We start from the raw sequence: 14,964 nt of genomic DNA on the forward strand, positions 1-14,964 counted from the left end.
GTAGCTGCGTTCTTATCTTATTAAATTTCTTCGGTGAAAAAAGAAGCTGTTGACATGTAAATATATTCCCAAAAAGAACGAATATTCTTAGTGCGAAATTCATGACTCCGTTTATTTATGTTTTGAGAAGTACGAATAAAAATTAATTAAATAAGCATTTCAAATCTTTGAATAGGAATTTTGTTTAATTACACTATGAATTAGTTAGCCCCATGTATAGATTTTCTGAAGCGTTATTCGTGTTCATCATTCTGACAGTGAAATTAAAATCAATCTTAGCTGTTCAATATTTAGCTTAAGTTTATAAATACAAGAAAATGGCTGATGACCACATGACATTCTTGTGCAGAATATTTAATTATACGCATTTTTTCCTGCGCTTCTTTTAAACTTATTCTCCCGAATTTCTTTAGAGATATATTTCCCATTCAATTAAGTTCTCACTTCCCGGCAAGGCAAAAATACATAAAAACTCAAAATAGTTTCATTAAAAAATGAAAGGTATAGAGAAACATAAAACACCAAATACAGTTAAGACAATTAAGAAAAACAATTTTTACAATTAAAATTACAATTTCTACGCAAACTATAAATATATATATATTTATATTTGCGGCCGAAATGGAGATGCAAAACTACATGTTATAGCAGTCCTGTATACAAAATTTTAACTTTCTGAGGCTACTCGTTTTTGAATTATGCGAGATACGTATATAAGCACGTACAGACGCCACGAAAAAAAATCTCTTCTGCATCCATTTTAAATCAGTTTTATAATTTGTTTTGGAAAAAAGAATCCTGTATTCTGTCTTACGTACAGATATCATGCAAAAACATCGTTAAATTGCAATCGAAAGCGGTGAAAATGGGGATTTTCGTTGAAATATGGTACCCGGAATTTTTCGTGATTACAATTCTTCCTTTACTTTGCACAAGGATGTGAAAAACTAATTTTGTTGCATTTTTGGTACTTATTAACGTTTCTCATTTTTTCTCCCATAATTTGTAAAACTTATTAGAAGAATAATCTAAATTTGAATAAATGTATATGCATTTTCGGAGTTAAGAAAGAGGAGGAGCTGAACTTCTGGTAGCGGTGAAAGGGGAGCATGAGAGGAAAAAGTTTGAGAACACTTCAGCTAATTTTCGTCAATCATTTGGCAACACTTCAGCTGATGGGAAAGACGATGTCATTTCGTTCAGTTAATGAGACAGTGTTGTTACAAAAGTATCATGAAGCAAACTGCGAAATTTAAGTTTTGTTTTAAACACGGAAAATTTTGAGCTAATACAATTAATTTCATAAGACAGCTATATGAACGTAAGTACTTATATCGTTACATAGCATTAAGTGTTACAGACGAATTCAGAATATTTCAGAAAGATTTAAGATGAAGTTAGAGGAACTCAACTGTGAGAAGGAACTCAACGAAGTTCGTACTGTAGTGCGCTTGCAAAAAAAAGAAAATGCTGCTATATTGATTGTGCCATGTTTTTTTCCCTGATTATCAAAATTTTGATTATGTTCGGTACGCAAAAAATCTGTCACGTTTATTACAGAAATATTTTTTTTAAAAGTAAATTTTTGGTAGTTTAACAATCAGCCTTTGGTATGACCCGGCAATAAAAAGTTTTCAATAAAAGAACCCCATCTGCCCCAAAAAGATAAAAGATGATTTTCAGCTGTTCAAAGAGAAGAGAGTGTTGTCTTTGAAGAAAGAAACTTATCAACATATATTTTAAGAAAAATATTCATTACGATACAATAAATTTTAATAAAATAATCACATTTTTTGTTCTTTCCTTTTAGTAAATAAATTCACAGGTAAACGTAACACTTAATCCCAGAAAATATGATCCCATACCACTTCCAAACTCCTACGTGTCCTTACTGCAATTAAGAACACTAATAATTAAACGCTCTAAGTATACGACTAAGTTCGACACCTAAATTTTGGAAACTTATACAAATAAATCTGTTGCTGATGTTATTTAGCTAAGTATTACTATAATGATAGGTGATAAACATACTATCAACGTATAAGTTTTCTCTTTTTTCTCACATTTAAAAAACTTGTTAAATTTCAGGATTACTAGATACGTTTCCACAAAAATGTTTATCAATATTTTACTTTTCTTTTTGTCATTTATATTTATTAAAGTACAAGGAATTAAGTGGACTAAATTAAGTAAAAATCTATTAAATTTACTTGTTTGAATACATACACTAGCTATATTTTGTAAAATGTCTTCTTTTTCAATTATAAAATTTTCTGAAAACATTTTAAAATGTTCATAAACTTGAAATTTTAGACCATTTGGTTCATAATATTTCATACAATATTTGTCGAAATTTTCATGATGTTACTTCAGTAATATTTTTAGTGAACGTTTTTTCTTTTCGTAACACAAAATGTGACAAAATCAAGTTTTTCCAAAAATTAGTGGAATGTAACGCAAACACAAACAGAAGGAAAACAAAATGTTGCCGAGTATGAAAATTAAACTGCAAAATCAATATCTTTTCCGAGCACATAATAACAATTAGAAAGGTTTAAAATAATCTTTTCAACATCACTAAAAGCATGTAAATTAAATGTTCTTATTTTAAAGTTATTTGGAGTATTCTGTACCTTTAGACATAATCTTCTGAGTTCTTAAACAGAGATATCCGGTTCATGGCATAGAATAAGAATAGCCATAACTAGTTTTGGGAAGTTTAATACATAAGCTTTACAATAAAAAATATTTTAAAAATTCCTCAAAATTGACTGATAGGTCGTAGTCGGATACCTTAAGTACACAAATCAAAATTTTCTTTGCCACACAGTTTAAACTCGTATTTTCTGACTAGCTTCCAACCAATAAAATAAATTCAAACATTGGATAGATTTAATTGCGTGGTCACAATCTTTCCTAATTTCGATAGAAGAATTTATACCTGAATAAGATTTAGCATATAATGACACAAGGGATTGCTGAAATTAAAATTATCAAGCATTCTTGCTAGGTTGACAGCAAAATTGTAAACAACACTTTCCCAAATGGGTTTCAGTCAGGATATTATTCTACAGATTTCTTTTACATAATTAACTTCCATAATATTCTCATATCTTGGCTCACGATTTTACTCATAGCTATTCTACAGCTAGCTCCCTCGCAGACATATTTACATAATTAAGTATGATTTTTAGAACAAAATATCATTGAGAAAAATAGAAAACTTGAAGCTATTCTATCATACCAAAGCTATTCAGAGAGTTACAAGAACTTTAATTAGTTGAATAAGACGTAGAGAGGTCTATGCTATTAAAACCTGTGTACTTCTGTCTCTTCGGTTGTTTGTTTGTTTGTTCGCTTGCTTTTTTGTGACATCATCTCCTCTGGAACGGTGGCGAGTTTTAGGAGAGGTAACCCCGGATTCCAAAAATTCGTGGGAAGTCATTCTCATCTTCGTAAGACTTTAGTCAACCGAGATATTAATTAAAAACTATGAAAACCCTAATTTTTGTTTACATTTTTCTGATTGGCAACAGTCTCGCGCGTTGGAGATAAAAACCTGGCTTATTCGAAAGTATTGCCACTGTTTGCTTTAAAATCGTACATTTTGTTCAGAAAAAAATGTATGTTTTACAAAATCTTAAATAAAAACAGCACTGTGAAACATTATATATGTTGTTATTATACAAGATTATATTCTGACTTTGAAGAAAATTTTATTCATGACGTCATACATCTGGAGTATCAAAAGCTTTTGTTTTCTGGTTTGGCAACAAAAAATTATTTACGAATTGGTTGTTGCTTGGAAAGCATTAACTGATTTCATTCATACTGAATTGTTCTTGCGCATTTTATTTTCAAGTGTACATAGAACTAATGAGTTGTGCTTTGGCCGCAGCCCGCTCATCCGGCAGACTTGCCCGATAGTGCGTTTATATTTTACTATATTATTGTGATCTTTATTATTTGTTATGGTTCAAGGGCTATTAGCAGTGCTGATGTAATCCACAAACATCATTGTTGAAGAATATTTTGATATTATGTTCTGAACTGCCAAGAAATTCCTGCTTTTTACGTACAGCTTTAAGCACTGTTTTTAATGCGTGTAATATAAAGCACAAATATTCATTCTGCTTTCAAAAAATAATATTTTAGTGTCTCTTCATCTCAAACGCCAACAACAATAAACTTTATTCGAAAGTCAGTACCTAACTTATTTCTCCCTGAATGTTTATGACTTTCAATTTATGTAAATTTTGATTACATTGTTCACATAAGTGTTACTTCAATATTTATTCTAAATTTTGCAGATGACAGTGGGGATTATCGCACTGTAATCAGTGGCTCTCACATCCAAACTTTGGTCAATGGTTCGTTGGTCATAAGGGACGTCGAAGAAGAAGATGATGGACGTTATATGTGCGAAGCAAGCAATGGAGTTGGTTCTCCATTGAGCACTGTCGTAAAACTAACTGTTCATGGTAAGGAAATAAAATTTCGGAAAACAGTTTATGGTAATTCTGTTTCTGTGACTGACATTTCTTCGATAATTTTAAAGAAATAGAATTATTGCCATATGATTCGACTGAAATGAATATATATTAAAAGAATGTTAAAATTTTTCTAAAAAAAACTTCATGTCTCAGTTGATTAAAAACACAATTCTCTTCATTCTGAATATTATTTTCTGTATATTCTATTTCATATTTTTTAACTAACTTTTAAAATATTGTATTAAATATTTTGATTGAGAATAAAATTTGTAATATACTGACATTTATTTTGTAAATTTATAGGAACGAAATTATTGCCCTAAGATTGATAGAAAATGAATATATGGAAAAATAAAAATATTTTTTCTAAGGAGTAATTCACTTCTCAGTTCTGTTAAGAACATGATTTTCTCAAGCTTGAATATTATTTTCTGCATATTTCATTTTACACTTTTCTAATACTTTAATATTGAATATATTTATTGAAAACAGAATATATATAATACTGGCATTTAGAAACTAAATATTAGTACCTATATTACAAAAATGGGAAACCGTCATATTAATTACTCTTCCTTTTCGAGTCCCAGAGAGTTGCTTCCTGGACTCATTACCTTTCAAAATTTAACAAAAGATTTCAATTGTTTATTACTTTCGGATAATTAAAGTTAGTGAATTGAAAACTGACGGATATAAAAATATTCATATATTCATCTTTTATTTATCACATTCTATTTTAACGCAGAATTAAGAAAACAAATTTTCTAGTTAATGCACCGAGAAATTGCATTATTATGCGTCTTTAAGCTTGTTAAATCTCGGAATTAAAATGCGTGAGCAACAAAGGAAATCTGGAGTGTCAAAAGATTTTAAAGCGCTACAGTAATATGCATAATCTTTAAAATAGAATATAATTATCAGTTTCAGTTATTTTAATTTTTAATGAGAGGTTAAACATACTTTGAATCGTAAACCATTCACCTCAACGCATAATTTAAATTAAATTACATTAATTTATTGCAGGAATTAATTTGACGGCATCATTTACATTTAGAACTGGATTTAGAATTTGAAATATATTTGGGTATTCATTCCGTTTATAAGGGAGGCTGCGAAAATTGTTGCTTTAAGTTTAATTTGAATGTATTGATTACTTTTCTAGACAGCAGGAAACTAATTTTTACTTCTAAAACAAAATGCCATTAAAAGCTCTAGCATTGTTATACGATATGGTTGAATAAATGTCCATGGATTTATAAAATACCAGCTAATTTTCTGAAAAATTTAATGAATTAAAACCATTACGAGTAATCAAAAACACTACAACTTTCACACTCATGAGAGCTATTTATACGGTGAAGAATTTAATTAGAGTCTTGAGTAGAATGTGTTCTCCTCACTTGTAAAGAACTAGCATTTATCATTCGGAAGTGCAAATTAAATTTTTCTAATTAAGTTGGATGTTAAAAGTTGCTGCGGAGTGTAGTGTCTAGTTACCTTTTCAGAATTTTTTTTTAATTCTGTAGGAAAGAGAAGAAAGTTAATTTGCGCTTTAATTAACGCACAAATTATTCTGCTTTCAATGAAGATTATATTTATAAAAACATTTTGCTCATTCAAAGAATGAATGTATAAGATGAAACTTCACCTTTATTCTAAGAAATTATGAGATAAGAAAGTCTTCTCTTTAATCAGAATGTTGTCTGAAAGGTAGTTCCCCTACAACCCAAATATGTTGCAAATTAAGATTAAATATTAATTTTTATATGGAATCAACTCTCATTTGCAAAAACAAACGAAATATTTTTAAAAATGTTATAAGGCGTTTTCTTCCTCCTTCCAGCATGTCTTCGTGAAATAACAGCAGCATACTCGGCGCGTATTCGAGAGATTCAGGTTTGAGTCGCGGCGAGGGCACTGCGTATTTTTTATGTGCCCTGCATCAAAAAGGTCTAATGACTCTAGAATGGCGCCTGAACTAGAAGGTGGTCAACAATATCTCGTCACCTCCAGGATTTGAAGATTGAGTACTATAATCGTCAATGTCACTAAAACGATTTCCTCCTTGGTTGGTTATTTTAAAGTTTTTGTTTTCCATTATTTCCTCTTATACCAAGTCTATTCAGTTTCTCTTATAGCTCTTATTCCATTTCTTCTTATACTAGGTCGGCGTAGGATGAAAACTTCGAACTTTACCCCAAAACTCTTAACCAGCAAGGTTTGGTTACTTAGCAACAGAGCTCGGCTTCAACTAGTTATGGCATTCATACATACCACCGTCTGATTGGAGCCTAAAGTTCCCCTCACACTGGGGTTTATCTGGGCTAGTGGTGTCATGTGTCGACTAGTTCCGCTATACCTGCAGCTCAGATTTTTCAACTCGCTGTGCTATGCGGAAAAGGTGGTTTGGAGATGGGTCGATTATGTCAGATGTCTCCGTTAGTTGTTAACGATAGCTGTCTTTGTTTCCATTGATAAGACGGTTCGCGTACCACTGTAGAGTCATTAGGTTATTTTGAAACAGGAGAGAGGAAAAATGAGCAATGCATTCGCCTGGAATCGAACTTGGAACTCTCTAATACGCGCCGAGTGTTTTACCGTTACACCTCGAAGGCATGCAAAAATAAGAGACAGAAAATACCTTATAAGATTACTTTAGTGGTTAATAGTTTATTTCCCTTATTGTTAATTCTTCCTTTATTTATTTGGTAGGGAAAGCATTTTTTATTTGCTTTGTATTCTTCTTAGATTTATTTACAATTTCCATTGCTTTCTTGGTTATCCATTAATAATTGTTTAGGCTTTCCCATTTTACGCATTATGTCGATATGCATGTTAGCAAATTTAATATTAATATAAAGCAGTAAAATAAAACATTTTACATGCTGTTTTTTATTTCAGTTCCAGCACATTTTATTCAAAAATTCGTTGCACAAACAGTTCGATCGGGTGAGTCAGTGACCTTAAAATGTGAAGCCTTTGGTGAGAAACCAATGACTTACATGTGGCTGAAAGATCGGCAACCTTTCGGAGGACTTAGCCATCCAAGGTAAGATCGATTGCAAGCTATTATTGTAGAGAGAACTTTAGTCAGTTTCATCTATCTTGCATGCATCAATTTATTTTACATTTTCTTTTCTGGCGTACATACCCTTTTCGTAACAGAAAGGTATAAAACGAAGAATTATTTAGAATTACTATTGTACATGAAAATAATTTTTTAACTTTACCAGCTAGCTAAAATTACTTACCAAGAGCATTTAAAATGTAAAATATCGGTAAACGTAAAATCGTAATAAATAAATTATAAAAATGTGAATAAAATATGCGGTTTTCAGTTTAACTTTTCAAATGTGAAAAAACTACTAACGCATTAAAAAAAAATATAGTGTTGATAGCAATCCTGAAGGTACATTGAAATGAGTGTTCTAAGTAGCAAATTACAATGGCGGCAAGAGAAAGGAAGAACGTTGGTATAGTAATATAATGTTCATTTGTATTCATCAAAACATTACACCTGCAGTGTGTATGGTTGCCTATCGTGCTATTAGAAGTGGGATCTATCGCCTGCTGTAGCTAATTAAAAGAAAAATGCAAATAAAAAATCTGAAAGCTTTCAGATTTTATATGAAAGCTAATTAAAAGAAATCTGAAAGCTAATTAAAAGAAAAATGCAAATAAAAAATCTGAAAGCTTTCAGATAAACATTAAACAACGCCCCTTTGGGGCGTTGTTTAACCTTTGGTATATATCAAATTCTTCCAACTTAAACCACATAAAATTCAACCGCAATATCATAAAATATTTAAAAATAACATATCTTTAGAATTTTCGATGCACAGTCTTGCACGCAGAAGATATTTTTTTTTTCCATACAATGTTGCTATTGCTCGCTTTGAATTTGTTAGTCAAAAATTAGTTAAATATTTACAAAACATGAGATTGATAATAAAACAAATTCGAAACTCAAAATTCGGACTTCGAGTTACCCATGTTTGGGAGGAGGAATACTTGATTCAAAAGGTGATGGGTCTAGGAGCCGTCGTTTTTTCAGTGGGTGAAATATACGTAGATTCATGCAGCTTCTTAATTATTTAATTTCTTTAAATATAATAAAGGACAATAATATTTGGTGGCAAAAATTTCAAAAGTGATTAGTCGTTTATAGTGAAACTACGCAAAATGCCGTTTCGAGACTAATAGCCCTTATGGGTTAACGCTCCTTTGGGATATCAATGTTTGAGTTGCTTTGTCTGACGCATTTCTTTCTATCCCATATCTTCAAAATCTAATCCTATCTTCAAAAGCATTCAGAGTATCTATAAAAATTCTCCTACTTAAGCTCTACTCACAGAAGTAACGAAGGGGCTATAAAGGCCTTAAAAACATAACTATTATAACTAAAGTTGAAAAGGTAGTACGTGAAACAAAACATATATCTCCAGCCTAACCAAGAACAAAGTCTTGAAGTAAATGAGATAATTGTAAGAAGGAGCTAAACAGTGTCTCGGGTGTTACTGCAATAATTTACCTCTTTCTTCGATTATTCCAACAAAGGAGATCTGAAGCTTTTAAATGGCATTTTTTCTACATTTTACATTCTAGTTTTCGCTTAGCCGTTTATAGTACTGAAGAAAAATATGCACTTTTGTAAACTGTTTTGTTTTGCAAATGAAAATTCAACCATAAAATATCATCATGTTTACCATTATTAGTTTAGATAAGAAAACAAATGGATCCTGAAATCACCCTTTCATGAACTCGTTAGAATTTCAAGTACCAGCTAAAACAACTTGCTTCAAAATATTGGCAGGATCTGTCGAATAATGCATATAACTTGATACCCAATATACGCTTTGCATCTCTGTACTCGAATTCTTCATTAAATTAATATACAACAGGACACGGATCCTTCACCACATAATTCTATGCGCGAAATATGGCCAACTCCGACATCTGGAGATGCGAGGAGCAGGAAGTGATCATTACACTTTCTCATGCCCTTAACTGAGGATAATCACATAAAATATCCACAGGTTGATCTCCTGGCATTCTGAAGGCCTCTAATTAAAGATAAATATAAGTACCCCAGATTTCAGGAAGTATGCAACGACTCTCTTCCTACCCCCTATATCTTTGATGTCAAGCATAAGTTCTCATACCGCATAAATTTAATGAACTTTTATATTTTGTCAGTTCCACTTATCAACGTTATAAACTGTATTAGCTTTTATAACTCTAATAATCCCATTGGCATCTCTTTAGTATTACTATTACAGTTCATTATAAAACTGTGTTCCGAGATGCGTATTATATTTTTTCATTGTATTTATCTGTATACTTGTTATGTTTATCTCTTATTTTCGGTTCATCAAAACACAGATTCAATTAATTTCAATTCAAAATTGTATTGAAACTATATTGTGAATATTTCATGTCCTAAATTATTTTTAATACATACTGTATGCGGGGTGCACGGTAGGATTGCATGATGTTACCATAAGAGGTAAAATCCTTTGGAAAGCTTCAGTTGCTCATTTTCTCACCCTCTCTTATAAAAGCTTGCATTATTTTTTTAGAGATAAATTATCTTAACGAGATAATTATCTTGTGAGAATGACGACAGCTATGCCTTACGGATTTGCATTCTTCAAGGGGAGCGTTGAAATAGGCTCTGGCGATTTGGGGCTGCCAGCCATGTATTGGTTCTTCATAGAACTTAAAAGTCATATAAGTCATATTTTTTCTTAATTTATATTTAGATACTCCATGAAATAAAAAGTAGACAATATTTACATTTTTTATTTAATTATTTATTGTGAGCTTTTATTGTAAAGGAAACAAACTTAAAATTATTTCATCATTGAACATGCAATCTGCGGCTATATGTTGTCAGTTTAGTAAAGCAAAATGATAATTGTTAATTTCAGAATAAATCAATCTGCTTTTGAAAAGCTTGGGTAGATTGTATATTATTATCTGTTTATATACTTGTGTGTCTAGAAGCGTATTTTAAGTTTTACATTTCAGTACTTTTAAGTCTGGTGAATAGGTCGCATAGTCAGTTTTTTGATGTGTATTCGTTACTTTTTTCTAATATATAAAAATTAATTTTCCATAGATAATAGATGCCAAAATGGAAATTGTGTTAATATATATCACTATCGGTTAACTAGATTGAGTTTTCTAGAAATAGGAAACCACCTACATTCACCACAAAAGTCATAATACTAAATCCCTGTGATAATCAATTTTCTGCTCAGTTTAATTTGATATCATATAATTATAATGTTTTCAATTAATAAATGTGTTAATATTTAGGCCTTTTTATATGTAAAACTGTTTAATATTTGTTGCACACAGAAATTAATTTCAGCCGGATAAATAACATTCAGTAGAATCCCGAGAGAGATTTGCATTTAAAAATTAATTTCAACTTCATTTTTACTTTCTACCTTCTTGGGCATACATAGGCAAATTTCTTGTCTTTTAAACTTAAAAATAAGATAGCCGATTATTGATTAAGTGAAAATGTATATTTGCTTCTCGAACTAAATTAATATTTTCACAACTTTTTCATGTGAAATATAAATAAAAGTTCAGTTCCCCTTGTCGTCATATCTCCCATGACGACTTTCTTCTGCCACAGAATAAAAATTAGAACTGAATTATTATTACTATTCATAATTATTAAAATTAGAATGTATTGAAGTGTATTGTTAGTTAGTAAGGAATTGCTTTAAGAGCTGCAATGAAAGAAACAAAATATGCTGTAAATTTCTCAAAAAGAAAAAAATAAACAATTTAGAGTTTGAGTAATTAACGTAGAATCCAAGATATTAATCATAATTCTTAATCATGAAATACAAGATATTCTGCAAGCAACGCCCCTTATATTCATGAGTTGCTAGCCTACACTAAACGGCAAGACAAAACTTTAAAAAAATATAATAAATAAATAAATAAATAAATAAATAAATAAATAAATAAAAAATTAGCGTCTGTTTTGAGCGAGGCATTCACATACTCTACCAACCACGCTTTACAGCATAAATTAACGGAAATGCAGTGATTTGTTCTCGATTTATGTTTTTTTATCAACATTGCAAGTTTATTCTTGCGTACAATATTTTTTTAAGATACGCCACTAAACGAATATGAACAAAGTTAAGTTCGAGCGTAAAATCCAGTACTTCAGTTGTGTCCTTCATCAATTTCTCCATCTTAAACTTCGAAGAACATGACCGTCTTTCAGTACAAAGGTCTGGTTGAAAGTGGTGCACCTTGCTACTGAATGCTAACTTCAACGTCAGATTCCGGTTTGGGGGGGATTGTCAGGTAATTAGTTATTCTGGTTGTTTAATCATCAATCCACATTGGCATAGTAATGCCTGTGATAAATATCGTCTTGAAATTTTACTCCTAATATGGCGATAAATTTCTTTAAAGCAACTTGTAGATTCGTATTACTCCAATGCACATGATTCTGGGACTTATTTGTGTCTTCACTTTGCACATAATTTAATCCGGCTACTGCATCTTGATTGCAGAGTTCTCATCTGAACATGGTATGGCCAAATTATTGCTCGAAATTCCGTTCTTTTGTGTTCATCTTCATTATATAAAACTTGCAGTAAACGCTGTATGTATAGCTTCATTTTCATCTTGACTACTATCTTTCGAAAATATTTTGCACTGTTTTCCTGAGACACAGTAATTATGCAAGCATCATTCCACTATCTCTAGTTCGGCAGGCATTTTTTCAACCGTCTCTAAAACTTATTATCCTGAAGTTCTGGCGTTATGAACATTATAGGTTGCCAAAAATGTTTCAATCAGTCTTCTGATATTACAACTATCTATGACAATGAAATGCCAAACGTTCCATGTAATAAATAAGCAGTGACTTCAGCTATTGCACTGACTTCACTGTACTCATTCGCAGTACTTTTGGATTGCCATTCGGCCATTTTGTTGCAGAAAACTTAGAATGCAAAGCTTACTAAGGTAACTCGTCCGCTGAAATCCGAGAATTGCATCGACATACTCATTATTACTTTTGTAGTAAACTGCTTAAAAACGGCGTTAAAACTGCCCAGACTCATATATCAATAAAGTCGAAGTGGATAGATACGAAAACGGAAATCTTTATTCCAGAATAGAAGAATTAATGAAAAGTGACAGAAAGCAATTTATGTTTTAGAATAAAAACAAACAAATAAAAGTAAAAAAAAAAAATTTTATTACTTACATTTTGAAGTCATATTATTGAGCTATTTTTCTACATAATATTCGTACAAATTAAGATACGTATCACAACTGTACACGGGCTTGTCAATTCCATCGTCATAGAATGTTGCCACCTGAGACTTTAAACATCCATGGATTCCTGTTTGCAATTCCTTGTCATCTTCGAAGAGGTGTGTCACAAGCCAGGTCTTCATGTCTCGAAACAAGTAGAAATCGCTAGAAGGAAGGTCCGGACTATACGACGGATGACAAAATAACACCCATCCGAAACCATCCATTTGAATGGCTGTGTGAGGGCGTGGGTTGTCATGAAAGAAAAATCCCTTGGAACTCAGCTTTCCTTGATGCATTGTTTTGTACCGCTCTTTTTAATTTTTTTAATAATTCACAATCTCTCTTATTATTAATTGCTTTGCCACATTCGAGGTAACCACCAGAAGCACACTTTCCCTGCCCCAGAAAATAGTTTCCATGATCTTTCCTGATATCAATGTTTGCAAACATTTACTTTGTTTTCTGGGGAAAATTATGTGACCCAACTCCATAGACAGTTATTTTGTCTCGCAAGTCACGAACTTTAACCAACTCTCGTCTCCTGCTACGACACGATCGAGAAGTTCGTGGTAAGCCTCACGATGTTCGTGGTTCCGATGTTCGTGGTATGCCTCGAGAAATGTCAAAGGTGATGTCATGCGCTGCTTTTTGTGGTCTTCTGACAAGAGTTTCGGTACCCATCTGGCATAAAACTTATGACAGCCTAAATCTTGCGTCGCAACACCAAGCAACAAAATTCGTGAAATTTGAAGAAAATCTAGTCAGAACTCCGAAATTGTGAAGCAGCGGTTTCAGCGAATCTTTTGATTTTCTCTACCATTTCAGCATTAATAATGCTCTGCCGGCCACTTTGCGCTTCCTCTTGAACACCAGTGCGGCCTAAACATGATACACCATTTATGACTCCACCTTCACTCATTACGTTGTTTCCATACACAGTACAAAGTTTCCGATAAATTTTAGTAGCTCTCAGTTATTTTTTTTTTCGAACAAAAATCTAATCACTGATCGTACTCCACAACTGGCGAGATTTTTATTTCCACGCACAATTTAAAAATTCACAGTGAGTAAAGCAGACGGAACACGTACCGCCAAAGTTTACTACCCATATACATAATGGCAAACCGCACATTGCGTTGATCAATGTTAACCCTTTGCGACGCACTATACGTTAACGTCGGAATTTCAACAAAAAAGTTGTATGCAGTCTATTTAGTCCTAAAGGAGTACACAGGTAAAATTTTGTAAAAAATTACACTTACAGTTTTAATTCTGTGGGTGTTCCATGAGGTGGAACACTGAACCGCCAGAGCTTTTAAAAGTGCGACTAAGCGAGCATTGCACTGAAGCACGAAAATGAGTAGAAGCGTTTGTATAAGAATGAAAAAACTCTGTATTATGGCTCTATATATGGTTTCCTGGATATACACAATATTCTTGAATATATACGGATAAATGAGATAAATATCTATATACACAAGTCCTATATACAAAAATATTTACAAATTTTCCTATTTCTTAGCTTCGTGAAATTGTTCAAAGCAAGTCACACCTTTTTGATGGAAGTACAAACCAACTACGAAACTACGATTAATATTAAAAATAAAGAAAAATAAGCCTATAATATATACATGCACGAAAAATATCTACGCAATTATTGAAAATAAACGGGAATGAGACTAAAAAGCGATAGCAAAAACTCACGCAGTAAAGATGAGGCAAGCTACTAATAAAATTCCCGCCTAAAAAAAACTACTCTAAAAAATTCGAGATGCCAATATTAGGGCTTTTATAACATAAAACACACCTCACTCCTCAATATTGCTTTGTTTGAATTCATTCCCTTCCCAAAACAACGGAAACAGAAAACGTAAACAACGGATGTTCTCTCCTTAGCACAGATGTTCTGATTCGTAACAACATGAAATCGCTAAAGGGGCAGTGTTCCCGCTAATGGAACACCCGGTTTTATTCAATGATTCTACGTATGGTTTTTGTATGAATGATTAAAACAAAATATAGAACAAATAATTTGGAGTTCTGCCAGAAAAATTATGCCTATTTGTTTTTTCCAAATAAAATTTTATATCATTAAAAAAAGAGAGAAAATTACTTGAAAAAAAATGGATTTTAATAACACATAATAAATGAAAATTCTGTGTCTCCT

At 31.8% G+C, this 14,964-nt stretch overlaps 1 protein-coding gene across 1 annotated transcript in view; it reads left to right on the plus strand.

The window, feature by feature from the left end:
• Nucleotides 1-14,964, plus strand: part of LOC118193455 (cell adhesion molecule Dscam1-like) — an 809,657-nt gene that overhangs the window by 610,708 nt on the left and 183,985 nt on the right. The window contains exons 13-14 of the mRNA XM_085823336.1: nt 4,311-4,481; nt 7,395-7,542. Coding sequence (XP_085679462.1) covers nt 4,311-4,481; nt 7,395-7,542 — 319 coding nt within the window. The remainder of the gene's footprint in view (nt 1-4,310; nt 4,482-7,394; nt 7,543-14,964) is intronic.

Source organism: Stegodyphus dumicola, chromosome 9 (genome assembly GCF_044657685.1).
Source record: "Stegodyphus dumicola isolate Sdum_Otavi_A_Nest chromosome 9, ASM4465768v1".
In the NCBI taxonomy this organism is placed as follows: domain Eukaryota; kingdom Metazoa; phylum Arthropoda; class Arachnida; order Araneae; family Eresidae; genus Stegodyphus; species Stegodyphus dumicola.